The 19,186-nt window shown below is 49.4% G+C and overlaps 1 protein-coding gene across 1 annotated transcript; it reads right to left on the bottom strand.

Annotated features, from left to right (window-relative positions):
- Positions 1-87: 87 nt before the first annotated feature.
- Positions 88-15,918, bottom strand: Cilp (cartilage intermediate layer protein). The gene is made up of 10 exons (XM_085844714.1): positions 15,852-15,918; positions 15,216-15,265; positions 13,797-13,954; positions 11,338-11,430; positions 10,558-10,827; positions 7,839-8,018; positions 6,642-6,956; positions 5,853-5,961; positions 4,402-4,559; positions 88-2,672 (listed from the first exon to the last, which is right to left on the bottom strand). The coding sequence occupies exons 3-10, from the start codon at positions 13,855-13,857 to the stop codon at positions 304-306; spliced, it is 3,555 nt and encodes a 1,184-aa protein (XP_085700840.1). The 5' UTR covers positions 13,858-13,954; positions 15,216-15,265; positions 15,852-15,918; the 3' UTR covers positions 88-303.
- Positions 15,919-19,186: the final 3,268 nt, after the last annotated feature.

Here is a 19,186-nt window from a genome sequence, read left to right as displayed (position 1 = left end):
CTTGAGCCTCAGTATTAGATTATCATTAGTGTAAAGGCTGGCAAAACCATACAATAAGAAGTGTGTTTTCAGCCAAAGCTGCAGACGTTTACCAATTCCTTTTGTTTCTTTTAAAGAGGGGAATCTTTGTTTTGTCATCGTGGGGGCCCTGTGCCGATCAGTATCACGAGGCAGAGACAGTAAGTAAAGGCACAAAGAAGCAAACTGCACCAAACCAGTTTAAATTAACAAGTGACAGTGTGTGCATCAGTCTCACGACAGCTGTCACATGAGATGGACAGAGAGGACTAAGCACCACAAGACTTAGTTGCTCAGAGGTTGTTGAGCAACACCAGAAAATCTCAGAGGGGCCATGCTTCCACGCCGGCGTAGGCCACCCCTGCTTGCCCGTTGTTGCCTCATGGCTGGTACTCTTCCCTGGACAGTGCCTGTAGCTGGGGACCTGGCTGGTGTGCTTTGGAGGTACTGGAAGGCACTCTGGCGGCCTACCTGCCTTTCTGCACAGTTAAAGGTCAGGGCGACTCCCACATTGCTCTTCATGATTCTGGAGGAACCATCGGAAGTGCCGTCAAAGCACCGGCCGAGCGCAATCTCTTTAGCTGTACGAGGGTCCTGGTCAGTAACAGTATAGATACCGTAATTGTGGCCCAGAGGGTCCAGGGGTGCCAGCATAGTATACTCACTGGTGTCATTGTTGACTGCCAGGGGAAGGTGGTTGACCAGGTACTCGTGCAACATCGAGTTAACACTAGCTCGATGGCAGCTGCCCTGGGGGATAACCTTCACTAATGTGCGGTCTACACGGTCTTGGTCATACAGCATTCCACTGCACTTGAACTCCAGGCAGGCAGATGAGACATTAGGTTGGTCTCTGTCCCGAGTACTCTTCACATCCCGGATCCCATAGAGCTTCCCCACAGTCTGCCGGTGGGTGCCTCCCATGTTACAGGATCGTACATTCACCTCCAGTGGCCCCACAATCTTAACCTTGATATAGCAGGCCCTGAACTCCATTGGCTTGGGCCACCATGCCAGGTAGTCTTCAGTCCAGCTCATAGGGTCATCTTCATTGAAAGGAACTGTGTTATAGTCATAGCGATCCCCCTCGATCTGATAGAACCGGAAGTGAGCTGCACTGGGCGGTGCCTCCTCACATGCCCGAAGGTTCTCAAAGGCATAGATAGGCCCATTGCTCTCCTCAGCTGAGTTGGGCCTTGGCTTGGCCATACTGATTTGGAAAGCCGTCTTTTTGACCCGTGGATCCTCATGGTCTGTCCGACGGTATTTAAGTTTGTTGAGGTAAGGCTGAGGGACACCGATTGCATTTGGGTTGAATTTAGGAGAAGACTCAACTGCCTCTAGTTCTTCTCCAGAAAGGCTTGCCAAGACATAGACAGAGTAAGCATCGGGGGACTGATCATCACAGAAGGCAGGCAGGCAGGCCCCATTGGGCCCTGTGATGACACTGTCAAATCGGCCCCAGGCCCTGGGGTTAGATGAGAAGCCAGTTCTGGGCTCCAGATTGATCACTGAGACCACAACCCCCTGAATTTGCTCACTGGGCAGGAACCTCTCGCTCCGGTAAGTCCTCACCTTAATGAAGCACCTTCGGCTTTCAGGGACGTCCAGGTTAAAGAGCCTTCTCTCCCGGATCTCCATATTGCCCACTAGGAAGGTTCTCTCTTCCCTCTTGTTCCTCCTTTGGCTTTCAAACTTGAAATCCCCTTCCTCTTCCCACAGTCCTGTGTCTGGGTTGAGCGACCAGAGTTTCATGGCCGGCACATGCTCTGGCATTTTGACCTGGGTTGAGTCAAGGTGGACCTTCACCTTGCCAGCATTAAGTGACTCGGAAGTGGCCTCATCTCTAAAGTCCACTGAAAACATACCATATGTTCTAAGGGGAAAGGTGTCTCCTTCATCATTGATGAAGTTGAGGTCACTTTGGGCAGCTGTGGCCGTCGAGATGTTCCGAGGATCCAGGAAGGTCACACTGGCCTTTACCTTTCCTGTGAAGGGCTCCCCATTCTGCCTATAGAAACTTTTGGATGGAATCTCCAGCTCAGCCACAGGGTCTTCACCAATCACCTCTCCCAGGGGGATAATGTTGGTCTCCATGGCTTCCAACGTGATGGGCTCTTTCTGCCGAAGCATCTTGATCTCGTGGAACACTGCGCTTCCCTTCTTGTTGAAGGGCAGCACTTTGGTTGTGTTGACAAACTTCTGCAGCCTGTCCACAAATGTGAGCACCAGCCTCTCCGTGTCCTGGGGGATGTGGAGGGTGAAGGTGCCTTTGTAGCCAGTCATACTCACGCGGTTATTCCCCATGTACACATGGCCAAAGCGCATGGGCTCCCCGTTGTCAGCAGCAGTGACTCGGCCCCGGACGATGCTCCGTGTCTCTGCGCATCGTTGGCAGCTGCACTCCACAGCCACCTTGGTGGGCAGTGTGTACCCACTGCACTGGATCTCCCTCTCCTCTGTTCTGGAAATGCCGCAGCAGTTCTCCACAGCATCTCGGCACCGGATCCCATTGTCCTGCTGCCCTGCACAGGTCTTGACCGGGCAGCGGCCTACGTCGTAGTAGAAGGAATTGCTGGCGTTCTGAAAGCAGTCGTGGGGCAGCCGGATAAGGTAGCTCTCTGGGGTTGGGTTGCAAGGAGTCTCATCATGTGCTAAAGAAGAAATGGTGTGGATGTTAAAGTGTATGTGTATGCCTTATTCAGAGTACTTCAACTCAGTGGGCTCTCTCTCTCTCTCTCCCCTTTCTTCTCTTCCCCTCTCTCTACTTTGTCTCTGTTTTGTTGAGACAGGGTCTTGAATGGCCCAGGCTGCCTTTAAACTTGTACCCAGGATGATCTTTAATTCATGATCCACTTGGCTTCTACCTTTCAAGTACTGGGATTGCAAGTGTGTAAGTACTCGAGCTGGTGAGATGGCTCAGTGGTTAAGAACACTGGGTCTATTCTTCCAGAGGTCCTGAGCTCAATCCCCAGCAACAAATGTGTGCCTCCAAGACAACCTGGTGTGTGTGTGTAATGGTGGTGGTGCTGCTCTGTTGCTGATGCTGTTGGGGGCTGAATCAGGCTCTGTGTATACTAGATAATTGCTCTATCACTGAGTCACATCCCCTCCTAGCTACAGTTATCAAATGACTTGTGTATCTGCAACCCTGAGGTATGGAACAGCTATTACTAATCTTATTAGGGGAACATTAGTTGCTGAGGCCCATAGAGTAGCAGTTCTCAATGGAGGACTCTTGAGAATGTGTGAGGGTCTTTTGAGATTGTCGGCAAAATTGGAAGTGTTGCTGGTATATAATAGAAGGGAGCGATTCATGATCTATGACCTGCAGTGCCTGGCACTTCCTACATCTCAGTGATTTTCACACATCCCAAGAAATGTAGGTAGAAACCTTATTTTTGTTTTTATTTTATGTGTATATGAATGTTTTGCCTGCATGTATGTCTATGTACCATTTGCATGTCTGGTGCCTACAGAGACCAGAAGGCTACCCACAGAGTCCAGAAAAATGAATCTCCTGGAAATGGAGTTGCAAATGGTTGCAAGTCACCATGTAGGAATAGAACTTGGGTCCTCTGGAAGAGTAGCCAGTTCTTTTAACCTCGGGGCCATCTCTCTAGCCCCAGAAACCCCCGTTTTAACTGGGCACGGTGCTTATAATCCTAGTACTTGTGAGGTGGAGTCAGAAGGGCCATAAATTAAAGGTCATTCTTGGACCCATAGTGAGTTTGAGGCCAGCCTGGGCTACAAGAAAACCTTGTCTCAAAAAACAAACAAGGCAGAAAGGCAGGTAGATCTCTCTAAGTTCAAGGCTATGAAAGAGAAGATGACCTTGAATTCCTGATCCACCCTCTATCTCCCAAACGCTGGTGTTACAGACATGTGCTACCTACCATGCATTAACCTGGGAGGAGTCTATTTCTTGTCTATTAAAATCTACATTTTTATTTTAGCTACATTTTTCTGTCCTTCGGAGGGCAAGTTGACACATTCTCATGTAGCCAACGCTAGTCTCAAACTCACTATAAAGCTGTTGCTGACCTTGACCCTCTGACCCCCTTCTTGCCCCATCTGAAGCTGGGCTTGTGCAATGCTGGGACTGAACCAAGGGCTTCATTCTCGCTAGACAAGTACTCTACCAACTGAGCCATATCCCCAGACCCTGCATGTTTCTGTCTTGTTTGAATTTTACTTACATTTCTACACACACACACACACAAAACCTCAAATGATGGTGCTGTGGCAGCCAGACTGAGTTCTTCACTGTATCCCAGAGAGCCTAGCACTGCGCACATCACAGACTATCCCAAGCTTTTCCTGCCCAGTGATGTAGCCAGCCCTGTTGCAGATCCGGGACCCTCAAGACCCAGACAGGCTTACCAATGACAGTGAGCTGGGTGACCTTGGACTTCACAGACCCAGCATCACTCTGAGCCTTACAGAAGTACTCCCCTGCTTGGTCCTGCTGCAGGTTCCTCAGCACCAGCTTGCTCTCGTGCTTATAGAGGGAGGGATCCAGCAGTGTGTTGTTGTGGTACCTGTAAAAATGCAGAGGTGGAGCTCCGGAGGGGGTGTGGGGGGCAGGGGAACAGGGTTAGATGTGCCAGGAAGATGTGCCAGGAAGCAAGAGTTGGGGATGGTTCACTTTCACTTGGCTTGCCCAAGAGCATATGATTAGCTGGGGGTTGGAAAATTGCTTCTAAATCCCAGCTCCACCTCTTTTTTTGTTTTGTTTTGTTTTTGTTGTTTTTTGTTTTTTTGTTTTTTCGAGACAGGGTTTCTCTGTATAGCTCTGGCTGTCCTGGAACTCACTCTGTAGACTAGGCTGGCCTCGAACTCAGAAATCCGCCTGCCTGTGCCTGGGACTAAAGGCGTGCGCTCAGCTCCACCTCTTAATTGATGGGGAATCTTATAGACAAATAGGATCACTTCTCTGAATTACAACTTTCCACTCTGTAAAACAAGAGTGGTGATCTCCAGCTGACCTCCCAGAACTATAGGCTTTCCAAACAAGCCTAGTGGTTGTAACTGCTTATAGAAGGGTAAAGAATTCACACCTAACACTGGGGATTCTGATCTTGCATGGGGAAGCAGGACTGAGAAATCTTGCAGGATGGTCTAAGAATATGCATATTAGGACTCTAAAGTCAAGAGACATTTTGGGAAAATGAGCTGAGCTTTAAGGTGTAAGAGGACTGGCTGGTTGTCTGGGCAACCTCAATCCTGCAGGTCACCACTTGTAAGTACCACCAGGTTTTACTATACATGCCTTTATTCTATTAGTCATCGCTACTGTTTAGTCTAGACACAAGGCAAGCAAGCTCTGGTTGCTAAGAGAACTAGGCAGGGGCTAGAGAAATGGCTCAGCGGTTAAGAGCACTGACTGCTCTTCCAGAGGTCCTGAGTTAAATTCCCAGCAACCACATGGTGGCTCACAACCACCTGTAATGGGGATCCGATGCCCTCTTCTGGTGTGTCTGAAGACAGCAACAGTGTACATGAAATAAATAAATCTTTTTTTTTTTTTTTTTGTAAAGTGTTACTCTTTTTTTTTTTTTTTTTTTTTGAGTTAGGGTTTCTCTGTGTAGTCTTGGCTGTCCTGGAACTCACTCTGTAGACCAGGCTGGCCTCGAACTCAAAAATCCGCCTGCCTCTGCCTCCCAAGTGCTGGGATTAAAGGCGTGCGCCACCAGGCAAAAGTGTTACTCTTAAAGAGAGAGAGAGTGAGGGAGAGGGGGAGAGAGAGAGAGAGAGAGAGAGAGAGAGAGAGAGAGAGAGAGAGAGAGAGAGAGAGAACTGGGCAGGGTAGCTGGCTGAAGCAGAATACACACCAGAAGTACTTATCCGGACTGGGTTTCCCCGTGGCTTTGCAGCACAGAGACACACTCTGCCCAGCCCGACGTGCTTTCATCTCAGGGTTCATTACAATGTATGGGGTCTCTGGGAGAGAAGATGAGAAAAGTGTTTGGTTTTCCTACTCTGTGACAGGCTCTAAAGAGCCCTGACTCCTCAGGGTCTTTGATGGTTATTTCAATTGCATGGCTTCATCCCACCCCCTGCCAGTCTCCAGTGGCCCCCTAATGCCCAAAAGAACTGATCCCCAGTGGACTCCCCTCCTCTACCTCCTCCGTCTGGGACCTGCTCCCATGAACTTGTCTGGTAGCATCTGGGTGAACCTCTGCTAGCCACACACTAAGTGCTACAAAGGACAGAACTCATTGCTTCACTAGCGCAATTCCCGGTCTTAGGCCCCCAGCAGAATCTTTTTATAACTCTTCTGCTTTCCAGGCTCCTCTGTGACCTACAAACCTCTATGGTAATTGACCGACTATTTTAGACAGTAGGTCAGGGAAGTCCTCATGTCTTTGGGTGCTGGACCTACCAACACCCTACACTCTGCACTGAATTCAGCCCCAAGGCAGGGGTGTGTCTATTTGAGAAACAGACAAAGCTCTTGTGGCTGTAATAGATTGATTCTGCATAGCAGGAATGAAGAAGGGAAATTAGGAAAAGCCAGAGGATACAAGGCCTGTGGGTCATAGTAAAGGTTTTGGGTTTTACACCTTAGTTGGGAAAGCCCTCAGTATTGTAACCCCTCCTCCCACAGGGCGAGTAATCACCTGCCCTCACAAACTCCGCATTGATGGTGGCTGACTTCAGGCTAGTCTTGGGCATCGTGATCATAATTGGGGCAAACTTGGTCTTGGTGATTTTCAGGATGGTTTTGCCATCAGGACACAAGCCAGGAACTCGGAACCTCCCGCTGCTGTCTGTTCGGGTCAGCATCTTTGGTGCCTTGGCCAGCAGGTAGACAGTGGCTCCTGGAGCTGGGCCACCTCCAGGGAGGGAGACGGCCCCATGAAGCATGAAGTCCTGGCACATGCAGGCATCACAGTCAGCATTTACCTGGCCCATGGGGCAGGTCAGGTCACAAGCTGTGGGACAAGGAGCCATATCAGCAGGACTTTATGGAGTCTGACCTGTCCTATCCCCTCGCCCAGCCTGGATGCTCGCTTATCCTTACCTGCCTGTACAACTAAGTCCTAGCTGCCCTTCAGATTTCACCCCAGAAACATCCCCTAAGCAGCTTCCTGATTTCTTTCTTTTTTTGGAGGGGATTGGGGGGTGATATGTGGGAGTGATGAATGTTTCAAGACAGGGTTTCTCTGTGTAGCCCTGGCTGTCCTGTGACTCACTTTGTAGACCAGGCTGGCTTCCAACCTGTCTGCCTCTGACTCCTAAGTACTGGGATCCAAAGGCTTACACTAGCACTGCCCAGTTGATTTCTTAAGCTGTGATCGATTATTGACAATACATTATGTTCTTGGCTGTCCTGTGTCTCTTCTCAGAGCAAATGGCATGAGTGTGATGGTTTGTATATCCTTGGATCAGGGAGTGGCACCATCTGAAGATGTGGCCTTGTTGGAATAGGTGTGACCTGGTTGGAATGGGTGTGTCACTGTGGGTGTGGGTATAAGATCCTCACCCTAGTTGCCTGGAAGTCAGTCTTCCACTAGCAGCCTTTGGATGAAGACATAGAACTCTCAGCTCCTCCTGTGCCATGCCTGCCTGGATACTGCCATGCTCCCACCTTGATGATAATGGACTGAACCTCTGAACCTGTAAGCCAGCCCCAATTAAATGTTGTTTTTTATAAGACTTGCCTTGGTCATGGTGTCTGTTCACAGCAGTAAAACCCTAACTAAGACACATGAGTGAACAGGCAACTTAGTCTCACGCTGGCCCCCAAGCTCATCATGAAGGCTGCTTCAAGCCCACCTACCACAGAGGCTCAGTGCCCAGAGGGAAGGAGATACCTGTGCAGGCCTGGCTCATGCAGAGCTGGCCCTCCTCGGTGGCCTCACTGCACAGTGACACTGTCTGTGCCAAGCAGGTGCGGGTACGGGTCTGCACCCCAGTGTGACCACAGGCGGCTGAGCACTTGCTCCAGGGAGACCAGGAACTCCAGATGTGCTCTGTATCTCCTCGCAAGGACCCTACAGGATGAGATCAACATGAGTCACTTTCTCCCCCAGAGGACTGGGTCAGGAAGTCTGACTGCAAGGTTGTATCTTCTCTGGTGAGGGAGCACAAGGTCCCTATTGATAAATATCAGGGATTATTTATATTTATTGCAATGAAGTAAAAACCAATGTCTGATCCCCCACCTCTATTTTCTGAGTACTGTCACTGTAAGGAGGCAGGCTACTGTATGTCCAGTTTAGGTGTTGCTGGAGATGAAACCTGTTGCTTTGTGGATGCTAAGCCAGCACTTGACAAATTGAACCATACATTGGCCTGCAATGATTTTTTTTTCTAACAAGGGAAGTTAAAAGTCTTGAAGAGGCCGGGCGTGGTGGCTCACGCCTTTAATCCCAGCACTCGGGAGGCAGAGGCAGGCGGATTTCTGAGTTCGAGGCCAGCCTGGTCTACAAAGTGAGTTCCAGGACAGCCAGGGCTATACAGAGAAACCCTGTCTCGAAAAAAAAAAAAAAAAAAAAAAGTCTTGAAGAAGCAATGGCTCTAAAGATTGCATAGAGACAAACTATGGGTGGAAGGGTTTTTTTGGGGGGGCAGCACTGCTTGTAAGACTACATTGTTGGCAGCCCTGGTGTGAAACAACTACATTCTCCCTGCAGACAGACTCCCTGAGAATTCAGGGCCTGTAGCTTACAATGACTTGAATAGCCAGACTCTTTCTCTCTACCGCCTCACCTCACTCCTACAGCCTGTGTATAAAAAGGGGGTGGGGGTCAGCCCTTGCTACAGAGGCCAGCCGGGCTCCTCAACAGCATAAAACCATCACAGGTACCTGGTCCTGCAGCATTAATCTATATAGACAGGTAGAGTTCCGGGGCTGGGTACCCATCCAGAATGCAGGCCTGTAGCTGGCCACTTAATATCTGCACTATTTAGTGCATGGATGGAGCAGGATTTAAAGAACATGGATTCCAAAGCATGAGCATGGTTCAAATCCCTGTGTAGCACTTGGCAGTGTAGCTAGTGGACAACTATGTCTTCTCTGAGCCTCGAGTATCCTTTTGAGATAGCCATGCCTCAAAGGTCAACTGTCAGGGCCAAATAATGAGGGTAGCCAGCATCCTGCACACAGAAATTGTAGCAGCACTTGACATTTAGCCAACCTGAGCTCAACTGCTTCGTTCAGTGTCTTACATAATCTTCATCAAAACCCCTATGAATGGAAGGACACACCTGTATTCCCAGAACTTGGAGGCCTGAGGCAGACAGATTATAGGGACTAGCTTGAGCTGCATAGTAAGTTTGAGGCAAGCCTAAACTAAAGTGAGACTTTAAATCAAAATTAAACAAACAAGTAGACAAACAAAGAGGCAGGCAGACCTCTGTGAGTTCGAAGGCCAGCCTGTTCTACAAAAAGATGGGTAGGACTGTTACACAGAGAAAAACCTTGCCTTGAAAAAACAAAAACAAAACACCATCACCATCATCATCACCACCATCATCATCATTTTGGTTTAACTAAACTCTGAAGATACCCTGTTAGCCCTGTCTCACATGTAAGAGGCCAGTAGCAGTCAGGCAGGGATGGCACTCGTCCTTAATCCCAGCACTTAGGCAGGCAGGTGGATTTCTGAGTCTAGCCTACATGAGTTCCAGGACAGCCAGGGCTACACAGAGAAACCTGTCTCAATCCAGAAGCAGTAATCTCCAGGCAAAACAGGAGGATCGTGGCTTCAGGGTCAGCCTGGATGGAGGCACAGAACTGTAATCCCAACATTCCGGAGAGAGAGAGGCAGGAGGATCAGCAGTTCAAGGATAGCCTGAGCTACATAATGATTTCCAGGCCAGCTAGGGCTACATAGTGAGGAGAAGGAAGAGGGCAGAGGACGAGGGCGAGGGATGTAGCTCGTAGAGTGCTTGCCTGATACACATAAAACTCTTCATGGGAGCCCCAGCCTGTAGGTGTGGTGGGTGGTTCGTGCCTAGAATCCCAGCACGGGGGTGGGGGGTGGGGGTGGCAGAAGGAAAATCTGAAGTTCAAGATCATCCAAGATTACATAGGAAGCCCAAGGCCAGCTTGGGCTATATGAATACAGTTGCACTGGGCTTGGCTTCACATATTTGTAATACCAGCTACTTGGGACAGAGGCAGGAAAATCTCAAGTTTAAGACCTTCCTGGGCAACTTAGAGAAACCCTATCTCATTCTTTAAAATAGTAATAAAATGGTAGATGGCTGGAGATGTCACTCCGTAGTAGAGGGCTTGCCTATTATAAGGTCCTGGGTTCAATCCCAGTACCACAAACATAAATAGCAGTTGCACTCAGTAAGCTAGAGATTCAAAACCCAGAAGTTAAGACTCCTCCGAGCACTGTCTTCCCTCTTGAGTCAGCAGAACTCAACACAACCAGTTGACTGTTGCAGTCTGGGGATCTTATCACTCTAAAGATAAGAGGCAGAGAGCATAGACTGATATGTGCGGTTCAGATCCTGGCGTCTCGCGCGCCAAGGCTGCTTGCTGGGAGGTAAGGGCTGCCTGCAGCCATTCAGACTCACCTGGTGGGCAGAGGAAGCGCACGGTATAATTGGAACAGTTCTGGCCTGGTCTCTGCTCCCTGTTGAGGCACCAGAAGCCCTCATGGGGACTGCCGTGGACCACCTGGCCAGTGCTGCCCGCAGGCATCCAGTCAGTGGTCCGGGCCTCTAGCCGCAGGGGACGGGCACACACACGCTCCCCATAGTAGAAGCGAATGGCATCCAGCCGCTCATAGTCACCCTGCCCACCTGGGTGGTCGATGTTAAACCACGTTGTCCACTCTCCAGGACCTGAGGGATAGAGCCAGATTGAGTCCTGCTTCTGCTCAATCCCCACTTCCTACACCCCACTCCACCCCTTATTTCTCCAGCAATTCTCCAATTCTTCTTGGTCTCACAGTGTGGAGTCCTTCATTCCGGCTCTCTTCAGGCTGGTGGACCATCTAACACTGTGCATGGGGCAAGCTTTTCCCGTGTGGTTTGGGCCACAGCATTCCCTGGCATTAAAAGGCTCTTAGTAAGGCAGTTAGGACGTTGGTGAGACTCCTGTGCTATTTCTACACCCTCATCTACCCCTTCCTTCCCCACCGGCTCTAGCATGTAAACACCCCATTTCTGGAATGCATCGGGCAGCCTCCTGACTCTGAGCTTTCTTCTATTCCATCTGGAGAGAACAGCCAAGTGTCTTGTTAAAATGAAGTTTCCAGGAAATCCTAACATTCTACCCAGGCTTCAGAGACTTACCCAGCAAGCTCAGCAAAAGGCCCCACCCCAACCCTCCCTGCTCCAGTGGGGACTCACTCTCCTGGGAGTCAGCAGGCTTGGCAAGGGTCTTAGGGGTCCTCTTCACAGGCTGGACTCTTCTCACTGACTGGGCAAGCATCGTCTGTCTCCCTGTAGGACAGAAGAGTAAGCCAGGGCTCACAGGGCTTGAAGATGCAGAGGGAGGTCAGGAGAAGTGGGTGTAGCATGAACCCTCAGCACGGGCCCAGAGACCCACTCCGCCACTCACTGCTGTGAGACTCCCAAAGGCTTTATTTCTCAGGCTGTTTCCCATAAACACACACTGAGGCTGGCATGGAGGACATGCTGGACAAATGGTAATTCCCTTTTCAGTTGTTCTAGAAATGGATGAGCAGCTTGACTTGGCGATACATGCATGGATCTTAGCACCTGGGGGCTATAGGCTGGAAAGTCAGAGGTTCAAGGATAGCCTTTGCTACATAGTAAGTTTCAGGCCAGCCTAAGCTACATGAAACCCTGCCAGAGAGAGAAAGGAAGAAGAAAAAGAAGGAGAAGGAGGAGGAGGGAAGGAAGGAAGGAAGGAAGGAAGGAAGGAAGGAAGGAAGGAAGGAAGGAGGAAGGGAGGAAGGAAGGAAGGACAGAAGGAAGGAAGGAAGGAGAGGAGGCCAGGCATAGTGTGCATGCCTTTAATCCCAGCACTTAGGAGACAGAGGAAGGAGGATCTCTCAAGGATAGACTGGCCAACCAGGCTACAGGCTACATAGTGAGACCCCATCTCCAAAAAAAAAAGGGGGGGATCCGCAGGAGTGGAAGGGAGACCAGAGAGGGCAAAGGTAATTAATTTGAGCAAGATATACCACACAATTGTGTGAAAATGACATAATGAAACCCATAATTACATAAAAAAATTTTAAATGGGGTCATCAAATACTTCAGTCAGCTAGTAGGTTGAGACTTCTGCTAGAGAGTCTGTATGGGGCTTTGTTTTCCTTTCCTATAAAGTGAAAACACAAAGTTCCCCTCACAGGGTGCTGCTGGCCTGGGGATCCTATGAATCAGGACACCAACATCTCTGGAGAGAGATGTTGCACTCTGCCTTTTCCTAACTAACTCGGGCACCTGACCCTGCCTACTCTCTCATAAAAAGAAGACAATAAGAGTTTGTTCATAAAAATACAGTGTTTCTCACTGTGTGAGCTGCAACCCTTTTGGGGTTTTGCATATCTGATATCCTGCATATCTGATATTTACATCACAATTCATAATAGTAGCAAAATCACAGTTGTGAAGTAGCAACAAAAATCATTGTATGGCTGGGGGTCAGCATAACATGAGGAGCTGTGTTAAAGGGTTGCGGCATTAAGAAGGCTGAGAAATGCTGCCTCGGAACACTCTCTACATACTGAGTAAATGTCAGAAAGCTCTTCTAACTCAGAGCCTGGCAAAGAGTGGAGGTCACTTTCGCTTGACTGCTTGGCACTGAGATCCACCATCCCACAAAGGACTCGGTGAACTGGGCTGTGGTCTTCATTGTTCAGCCCTGAGGATGAGCAGAGAGTCCTCTGGATAGGGACAGCCTTCTCCAGCCCTTTTCTACATAAAGCTGGGATGAAGACTGCAGAAGCAGGAGAGGGGAGAGCAGAGGCCTGCAAAAGCCTTGAAAGGCAATTAACTCCCAGGCAAGGAGCCAAGTCAGAATTCTCTGTGCTGCTTAATTGGGGTGATGGGAGCCCGTTTAATCAACCTAATCTGATTTCCCCTCAGATGGCTGAATGTTAATCATCTTCTCAAACAGCAGCTGCCAAGGTGGAAAGGGCGAGGCAGGAGGCGGGCACACACAGGGCTGGCTCTGTGCAGGGGCTTCCTTTGTTCCTGCTTCTCTGGCCAGGAGCCTGCAGGGCATGCAGCTTTAGAAGAGGGCTGTGAGCGAGCTGCATCAGCAGTATAATTGGAAATAAGGGGAGGCAGGCAAGGTGGGAGAGTGAGAGATCTCCAAAGGGGTGCAGCAGCTCAGGTAGCCAGCAGCTCCAGCAGGCACCTTCTCTCTGATCTTCTGGTCATCGGAGTGTGGGAGCAGAGGGCAAGGACCACAGAAAGGTTTCTGGTGTGTCTATCAAATCTGGCTTTGGGGTATAAAGGAAACCAGGTTTTCTTGCCAGAAGAATTTTCATGCGACTGAAAACGGACAAACCTTAAACCTGCTGGGAATGGTATGGTTGTGACTCCCTTTTTGCTTTGACTACCAGGAAGCTCAGAGATAAATTTAGTGCGCAAGGCAGAACCTTTTCTATCTTTTTTTCTTCCTCCCCTCAAGTGACTATTCATCTTGCTTGTTTGATTCTGTTCCGTGAATCTTAATACTAAGAACGAGCTTAGATTTGAAGTGTGAACAGGGTATAAACTATCAAAAAGCCTTGAGTCTTCAGGCAGAAGCATAGGTAATTGGGTCCCAGAACAGAAATAGCTTCACTGTGGCAAGTAGAAGCTATGGGAGCAAGCAGAGACTTGTTGCATACCCAGCACAGTGGTGACCTCAAGGACCAGGAAAGAGAATACCCAAGTCTTGATTGCTGCCATCTCTCCCTCAGGCCTTGTAGAAGTGTCACAGATAAGTGATGCTGCTTCACAAAGTTGGACCTGTGGTTCCCCAGAGATATTTCATAGAGCCAATGATCTGCAAAGAAGCAAAGGGTATTATATCTCACGCTCCTGAATCACTTTTTTTGTTTGTTTGGGCTTTTTTTGTTGTTTTTTTTGTTTTTTTTGTTTTTTTTGTTTTTTTTTTTTTTTTTGAGACAGGGTTTCTCTGTATAGCCCTGGCTGTCCTGGAACTCACTTTGTAGCCCAGGCTGGCCTCAAATTTACATGTACACAAGGATAACCTTGAACTTCTGATTCTCCAGCCTCCATCTTCTGAGAGCATAGACTACTAGTTTGTACACGGACTTTATGTGATGCTAGGGATGAAACACAGGGCTTCCTTCAAGCCAGGCAAGCAAGCTGTCAACTAAGCGACATCCCCAGCCTGGGTCACATCTCTTATGGCCCCAGTAGACATAGCTCTTGACCTGTCCAGGATGAAGGGCAGAGTCTTATGGAAGGACATCTGCTTGAACTGCCAAACTGAGCTGTTTGGGAGATGTAGAAATTGAGGATCTGAATCCAAACAAGCAGGACCCAGGTTCTAAACCTGCCAGGTTCCACGGCAGACAGGCCACAAGGCGGGAAAGAGATAAGGAAACTCCTTGACAGTAAGAGCCTTACTTCAGCACCTGCCAGATAACTTACTGATCACTTTCAAGCCCCAGACTTTTGTCCTGGCTACCCTTTAATGGGGCTCACAGTTTTGCATAGGTGGCTACATATTAAGGCCACGTAGTCCTGGCCCGACAAAGGTAAACCCTCTGAGGGTGGGCAGGAAGACTGAAAGCCACCAATGCTTCAGCCAAACCATCTCCAGGAATGTCTTATTCCCTGATGTGCATGGGCCACAGCTGGAACCTATTCTGGCCTGTTTGGAACCTGGCTAGGAGCACCATATGGAGGAGCCAGCTAAAGAGAGAGAACTGAATGGGTGTGTAGTGAGAACCCAGGGCTCCCAATAACTGGGAACATGGAGTCAGGGCTCCAGGAGTAGGGAGAAGAAAACATGCACAGAAATAATGTTCAAGAACCATGGGGTAGACACGGATGGCCCAGGCTCCTTCTCAGCTGGGTATTTTTCTCCCCGAGAGTTAAGGCCAACCCAGAATCTAATCTAAAAAATTGTTCCCTCCAGATGAGTAGAATCCCAAGTGCAATCCTAGCCATTGGGATACTGAGGTAGGTAGATTGCTGTGAGCTGGATGCCAGCCTGAGCTATTATAGTGCATTACAGGATAGCCTTCGCTACCCAGCAAGAGCAAGACTCTCTGTTAAAAAAAAAAAAAAATTACCTTTAGTCACTAAGTCCGGTGCAGAGGAAAGGGAAGAAGATGTCTTCTTTCTGGAAGAAAAAGATCCCTTGAATTTTTGGATGTCTCCAGAGACAAATCCACAGCGCAGACTGTCTCACCCTGAGACCGATGTACTAGTTGTTTCAGGCTACTTCAAGCTCCAAGGCTTTGAGCAGATCTAAACAGCCAGAGCCAGCTCTAGGTCTGTGGAAGAGGCCAGGGTGGCCTGAGGCACCTTGTGGAAAAGCCATTTCTCATCTGGCAGCCGAGAGGCTCTACAGCCCACCATTTCCTCCGAAGAGGCCTGACTCTCAGGCTCCCCAGCCGATGTTCCCTGGAATTCCCGGACAGTGTACAGTGGCTGGCCACAGGAGGAAAAGGTATAGAGACCAAGATGGGGCCACTTGGGGGGCATTGTGACTTCAGGTGAGCAGGGCTGAGGGGAGACTTTGGATAATGAGAAGCCAAAGAGAAGAACGAGGCAGAAAGAGGCATCTTTTTTTTTCTTTTTCTTTTTCTTTTTTTGGGGGGGTTAGCCAGCAAAGAAAGAACAAAGAGGTATCTAGGGATGGGGGTAGGAGCGGAGCCAGGTAGCGAGACACAGGGATGGGGTGAGAGATTAGGGTTGGATCTCACCGTGTCCTGAGCAAGAGTCTTAGCTGGGGGTCCAAGACTTCTTCACCTCTCCAGCAGTCCAGCCGTCTTATATAGCACAGCTGGTGGCTCAGCCCATGGCAGCCAGCCACGAAGCAGCAGCAGCAGCAACAGTGAAACCAGATCTGAGCATGAGGCTCCCTCCCATCCCTACATCTCCAGCAATTCTCAGGGACAAGAATTTAACATCAAGGTCCTTAGGGATATGGGCGTGGGGGGGGATGGATGCCACTGAGCAGTGATGACCCAAGTGGGCCACAGCCTGAGTGCCACAGTCTACTTTAGAGAGACAAGGGTAAGGAAGAAGGCTGGACTCAGTCCTGGGAAAGGGCTGAGGGGAATTCTCCATCGGAGCAGCAGTTTATAGTGATGCTGGATGGTGTGAGCCAGCTTAAGCTTTGCTGACCCTCCACATTCCCTAGCTGGCCAGCCCACGGACAACAAGGTCTTAGCACTTGCTCAGAAACTCTGGCACACAAGTCACCTCAGCTTCTGTGGACGGGTGTGCTTGGTCTCTACTGAGCAATGACTCAGCTTCTCTGGCCTTTGAATGAGCACCCAGGGACCCTCAGAAGGGATGAGGGGCAAAGACTATGGGGTACGGTATGTCACCTGGTAAGAATGGTTCATTCTTTTTTTGTTGTTTTGTTTTGTTTGTTTGTTTGTTTTTTCTGAGACAGGGTTTCTCTCTGTAGCCCTGGCTGTCCTGGAACTCACTCTGTAGACCAAGCTGGCCTCGAACTCAGAAATCCGCCTGCCTGTGTCTTCCAAGTGCTGGGATTAAAGGCGTGCGCCACCACTGCCCAGCTAGAATGGTTCATTCTTAATAATCCCCTCTCCACTTCCATTTGTGTGCCTCCCCACACCCAGTGAGACCAGCATGCGAACTGCCCTGAGACCCTATGTGTGTGTACGTGTGTGTGTGTGTGCGCGCGTGTACATGTGTGCACGTGTGTGTATATGTGTGTATGTACATATGTATGTCTACCTGTAAGCCTTACCCACAAAGGCTGCCTGAACTTTAAGGCTTCTCCTATATCCCTCTTCCAGCTCCAGCCTGAAGCTGCCTACTGTCTTAGGCCGGGGCTAGGCTTCAGCACCATCAGAACCAGCTAGAAGGGAATGGGGATGTAGTTCCATTAGCAGGACATTCATTAGCCTAACATGAACAATCCAACTGCATAGACCAGATGTGTTGGGACATACCTGTAATCACAGAACTTAGAGATAGAGACAGGAGAATCAGGAGTATAAGACCATTATATGGGGAGTCTTAAACCAGCCTGGGCTACATATGTTCTTGTCTCAAAAAAAAAAAAAAAAAAAATACAAGTCACCACTCAGGAGCCTGTGGTGGTGGTGGCATAAGCTTTTAAATCCCAGCACCGAGGAGGCAGAGGCAGGAAGATATCTGTGAGTTTGAGGCCAGCCCAGTCTACAAATTGATTCTAGGACAGCCAGGGCTCTGTTACACAGAAACCTTATCTCAGAGTGGGAGTGGGAGGACATTATTGTTCTTCCAGAGGACCTATCTTCAATTCCCATCGTCCAAGTCAGGCCGTTTGCAATCACCTGTAACTGCAGTTCTAGGGCATCCAACACCCTCTGGCTTCCATGAACACCAGACATGCACATGGTGCACATATACTCATGCAGGCACATGCACACACACATTTATGGGGGGTGGGGGGAAAGGTGGAGCAGTTTTCTTGGCTCCACCCCCAGAGTTTCTGACTCAGAACATGAGACTTGGTTTTGCTATGAAGCTGGTGGTCCTCAGATGACATCTTGGGAGTTTGGTTGAAAAGATAGAACCCCAGCCGGAAGTGGAAGATAAGAAGAGGGTCTTCTGAGTCCTGCCTCATGTCACACCCTCATCTAGGTAGCCTGGGTGGGCCGCCTGTCCCATGCCCACATGTAGAGATGGACGCCTTCCACAGCTAGAAATAATGCCACTCTCAAAGCCTGACTGAGCTCTTCTTCACAGGAGGTGGCTAGCTCTGCTGGACAGTAGGCAGCCACAAGAAGGACATGTGTGGATACACATGCTCATAATCTCTTGTATCTCTCCCTTCCTTGGTGTGTAAGCAGAAGTTCAGAAACTGGGTTTCTTCTGGGAATCATCCTGGGACAAGGGCTGAGAGGAGAGACAGAACTCTCAAGTTGACGTAGCACACGTATCTGCTTGGCTTGTTCTTATGGAGCCTGGTTTTTAGTCCAGCACCCAGGCCTTAGCCAAAAGGTTCTCTGTAGCTGTAGCTGGCTGGCTCAATTCATCAGAGCCAACTCATGAAGTGGCTTCAGCCAAGGCTTGAGGTTTTTTATTTTGGTTTTACTTTGGTTTTGGTTTTTCGAGACAGGGTTTCTCTGTGAACCCTGGCTGTCTTGGAACTCACTCTGTAGACCAGACTGGCCTCGAACTCAGAGATCCTCTTGTCTCTGCCTCCCAGATGCTGGGATTAAAGGCATGGGCCACTACTACCCAACTAGGCTTGTTTTTGTTGTTGCTGCTGTTATAACCCCAGACTAGCCTCAAACTTGTTATGTAGCCCAGGATGACCTTGCATTCCTGATCTTTCTGCCTCACCTCCGGAGTGTTGCAATTACAGGAGTGTGCCATGAGGGTTTAGGCAGTGATAGGAATCCAACCCAGTGTCTGGCAAGCATTCAACCAACCGAGCCACATCCCCAGTTCTCAGCTCGGGCTCTGATAGTAGCTGTATGAAGTGAGTAAAGCCCATGTTAATGGTCTGAGGGAAAGACAGACCGATGGAGACTCAGCTACAATCATTAGAATAAAGGGCAGGAGAAGAAGAAGAACCTGGGATTCAGAAGTCTTGTCCCGATCCTAGAACTCATTCTGATGTGTGCCTAGCAGCATACCTGATAATCCTGGGCCTCTGTGTCTCCAACCTTGAATAAGAGCTTTGGGCTGAGTGAGCGCCTGGCCCTTTCAGCTCTAGTATAGCAAAGTCTGTTCACACATGAAGAGCAAACACAGCAGGCATGAGAGAAGGAGAGATAGGACCTATCAAGGAGCCATGCTGTGGGGCAGGAGGCTTGCCAGAAAAGCAGTGTGACCACTGAGGTTGGATTTTAGTAAGATAGTTACGAGGAGAAGAAGGCATGGAATCCCTGGGGACTCCCAGCTCCTGCCCTTCCATGCCCCCATAGGTCTTTCTTTTCCTCAAGGGAGACAGCTGTGAGCTACACAAGGCTAGACTTCAGGAATCTGAGCCTTCCCAACCCTCTCCTCTGAGATCCCTTCCACGGAAGAGGCTGCTGCTGCCTCATCCAGGATCTCAGGACAGAAGGTC

Source organism: Mus caroli, unplaced genomic scaffold (genome assembly GCF_978045245.1).
Source record: "Mus caroli unplaced genomic scaffold, Mus_caroli_1 scaffold_11, whole genome shotgun sequence".
In the NCBI taxonomy this organism is placed as follows: Eukaryota; Metazoa; Chordata; class Mammalia; order Rodentia; family Muridae; genus Mus; species Mus caroli.
The sequence above is the reverse complement of the archived record's forward strand: the minus strand, read 5'-3'. Positions and strand labels throughout refer to the sequence as shown.

What these genes read in the sequence shown, in the direction of transcription:
- Cilp (XM_085844714.1), bottom strand. Translation starts at nt 13,857, where the DNA reads ATGGCAGCAATCAAGACTTGGGTATTCTCTTTCCTGGTCCTTGAGGTC. An exon ending in GCCTGCTGACTCCCAGGAGA is followed by an intron (nt 10,828 to 11,337) that starts GTGAGTCCCCAC and finishes TCTATCCCTCAG; the next exon opens with GTCCTGGAGAGTGGACAACG. An exon ending in CATGAGCCAGGCCTGCACAG is followed by an intron (nt 6,957 to 7,838) that starts GTATCTCCTTCC and finishes CTTGTCCCACAG; the next exon opens with CTTGTGACCTGACCTGCCCC.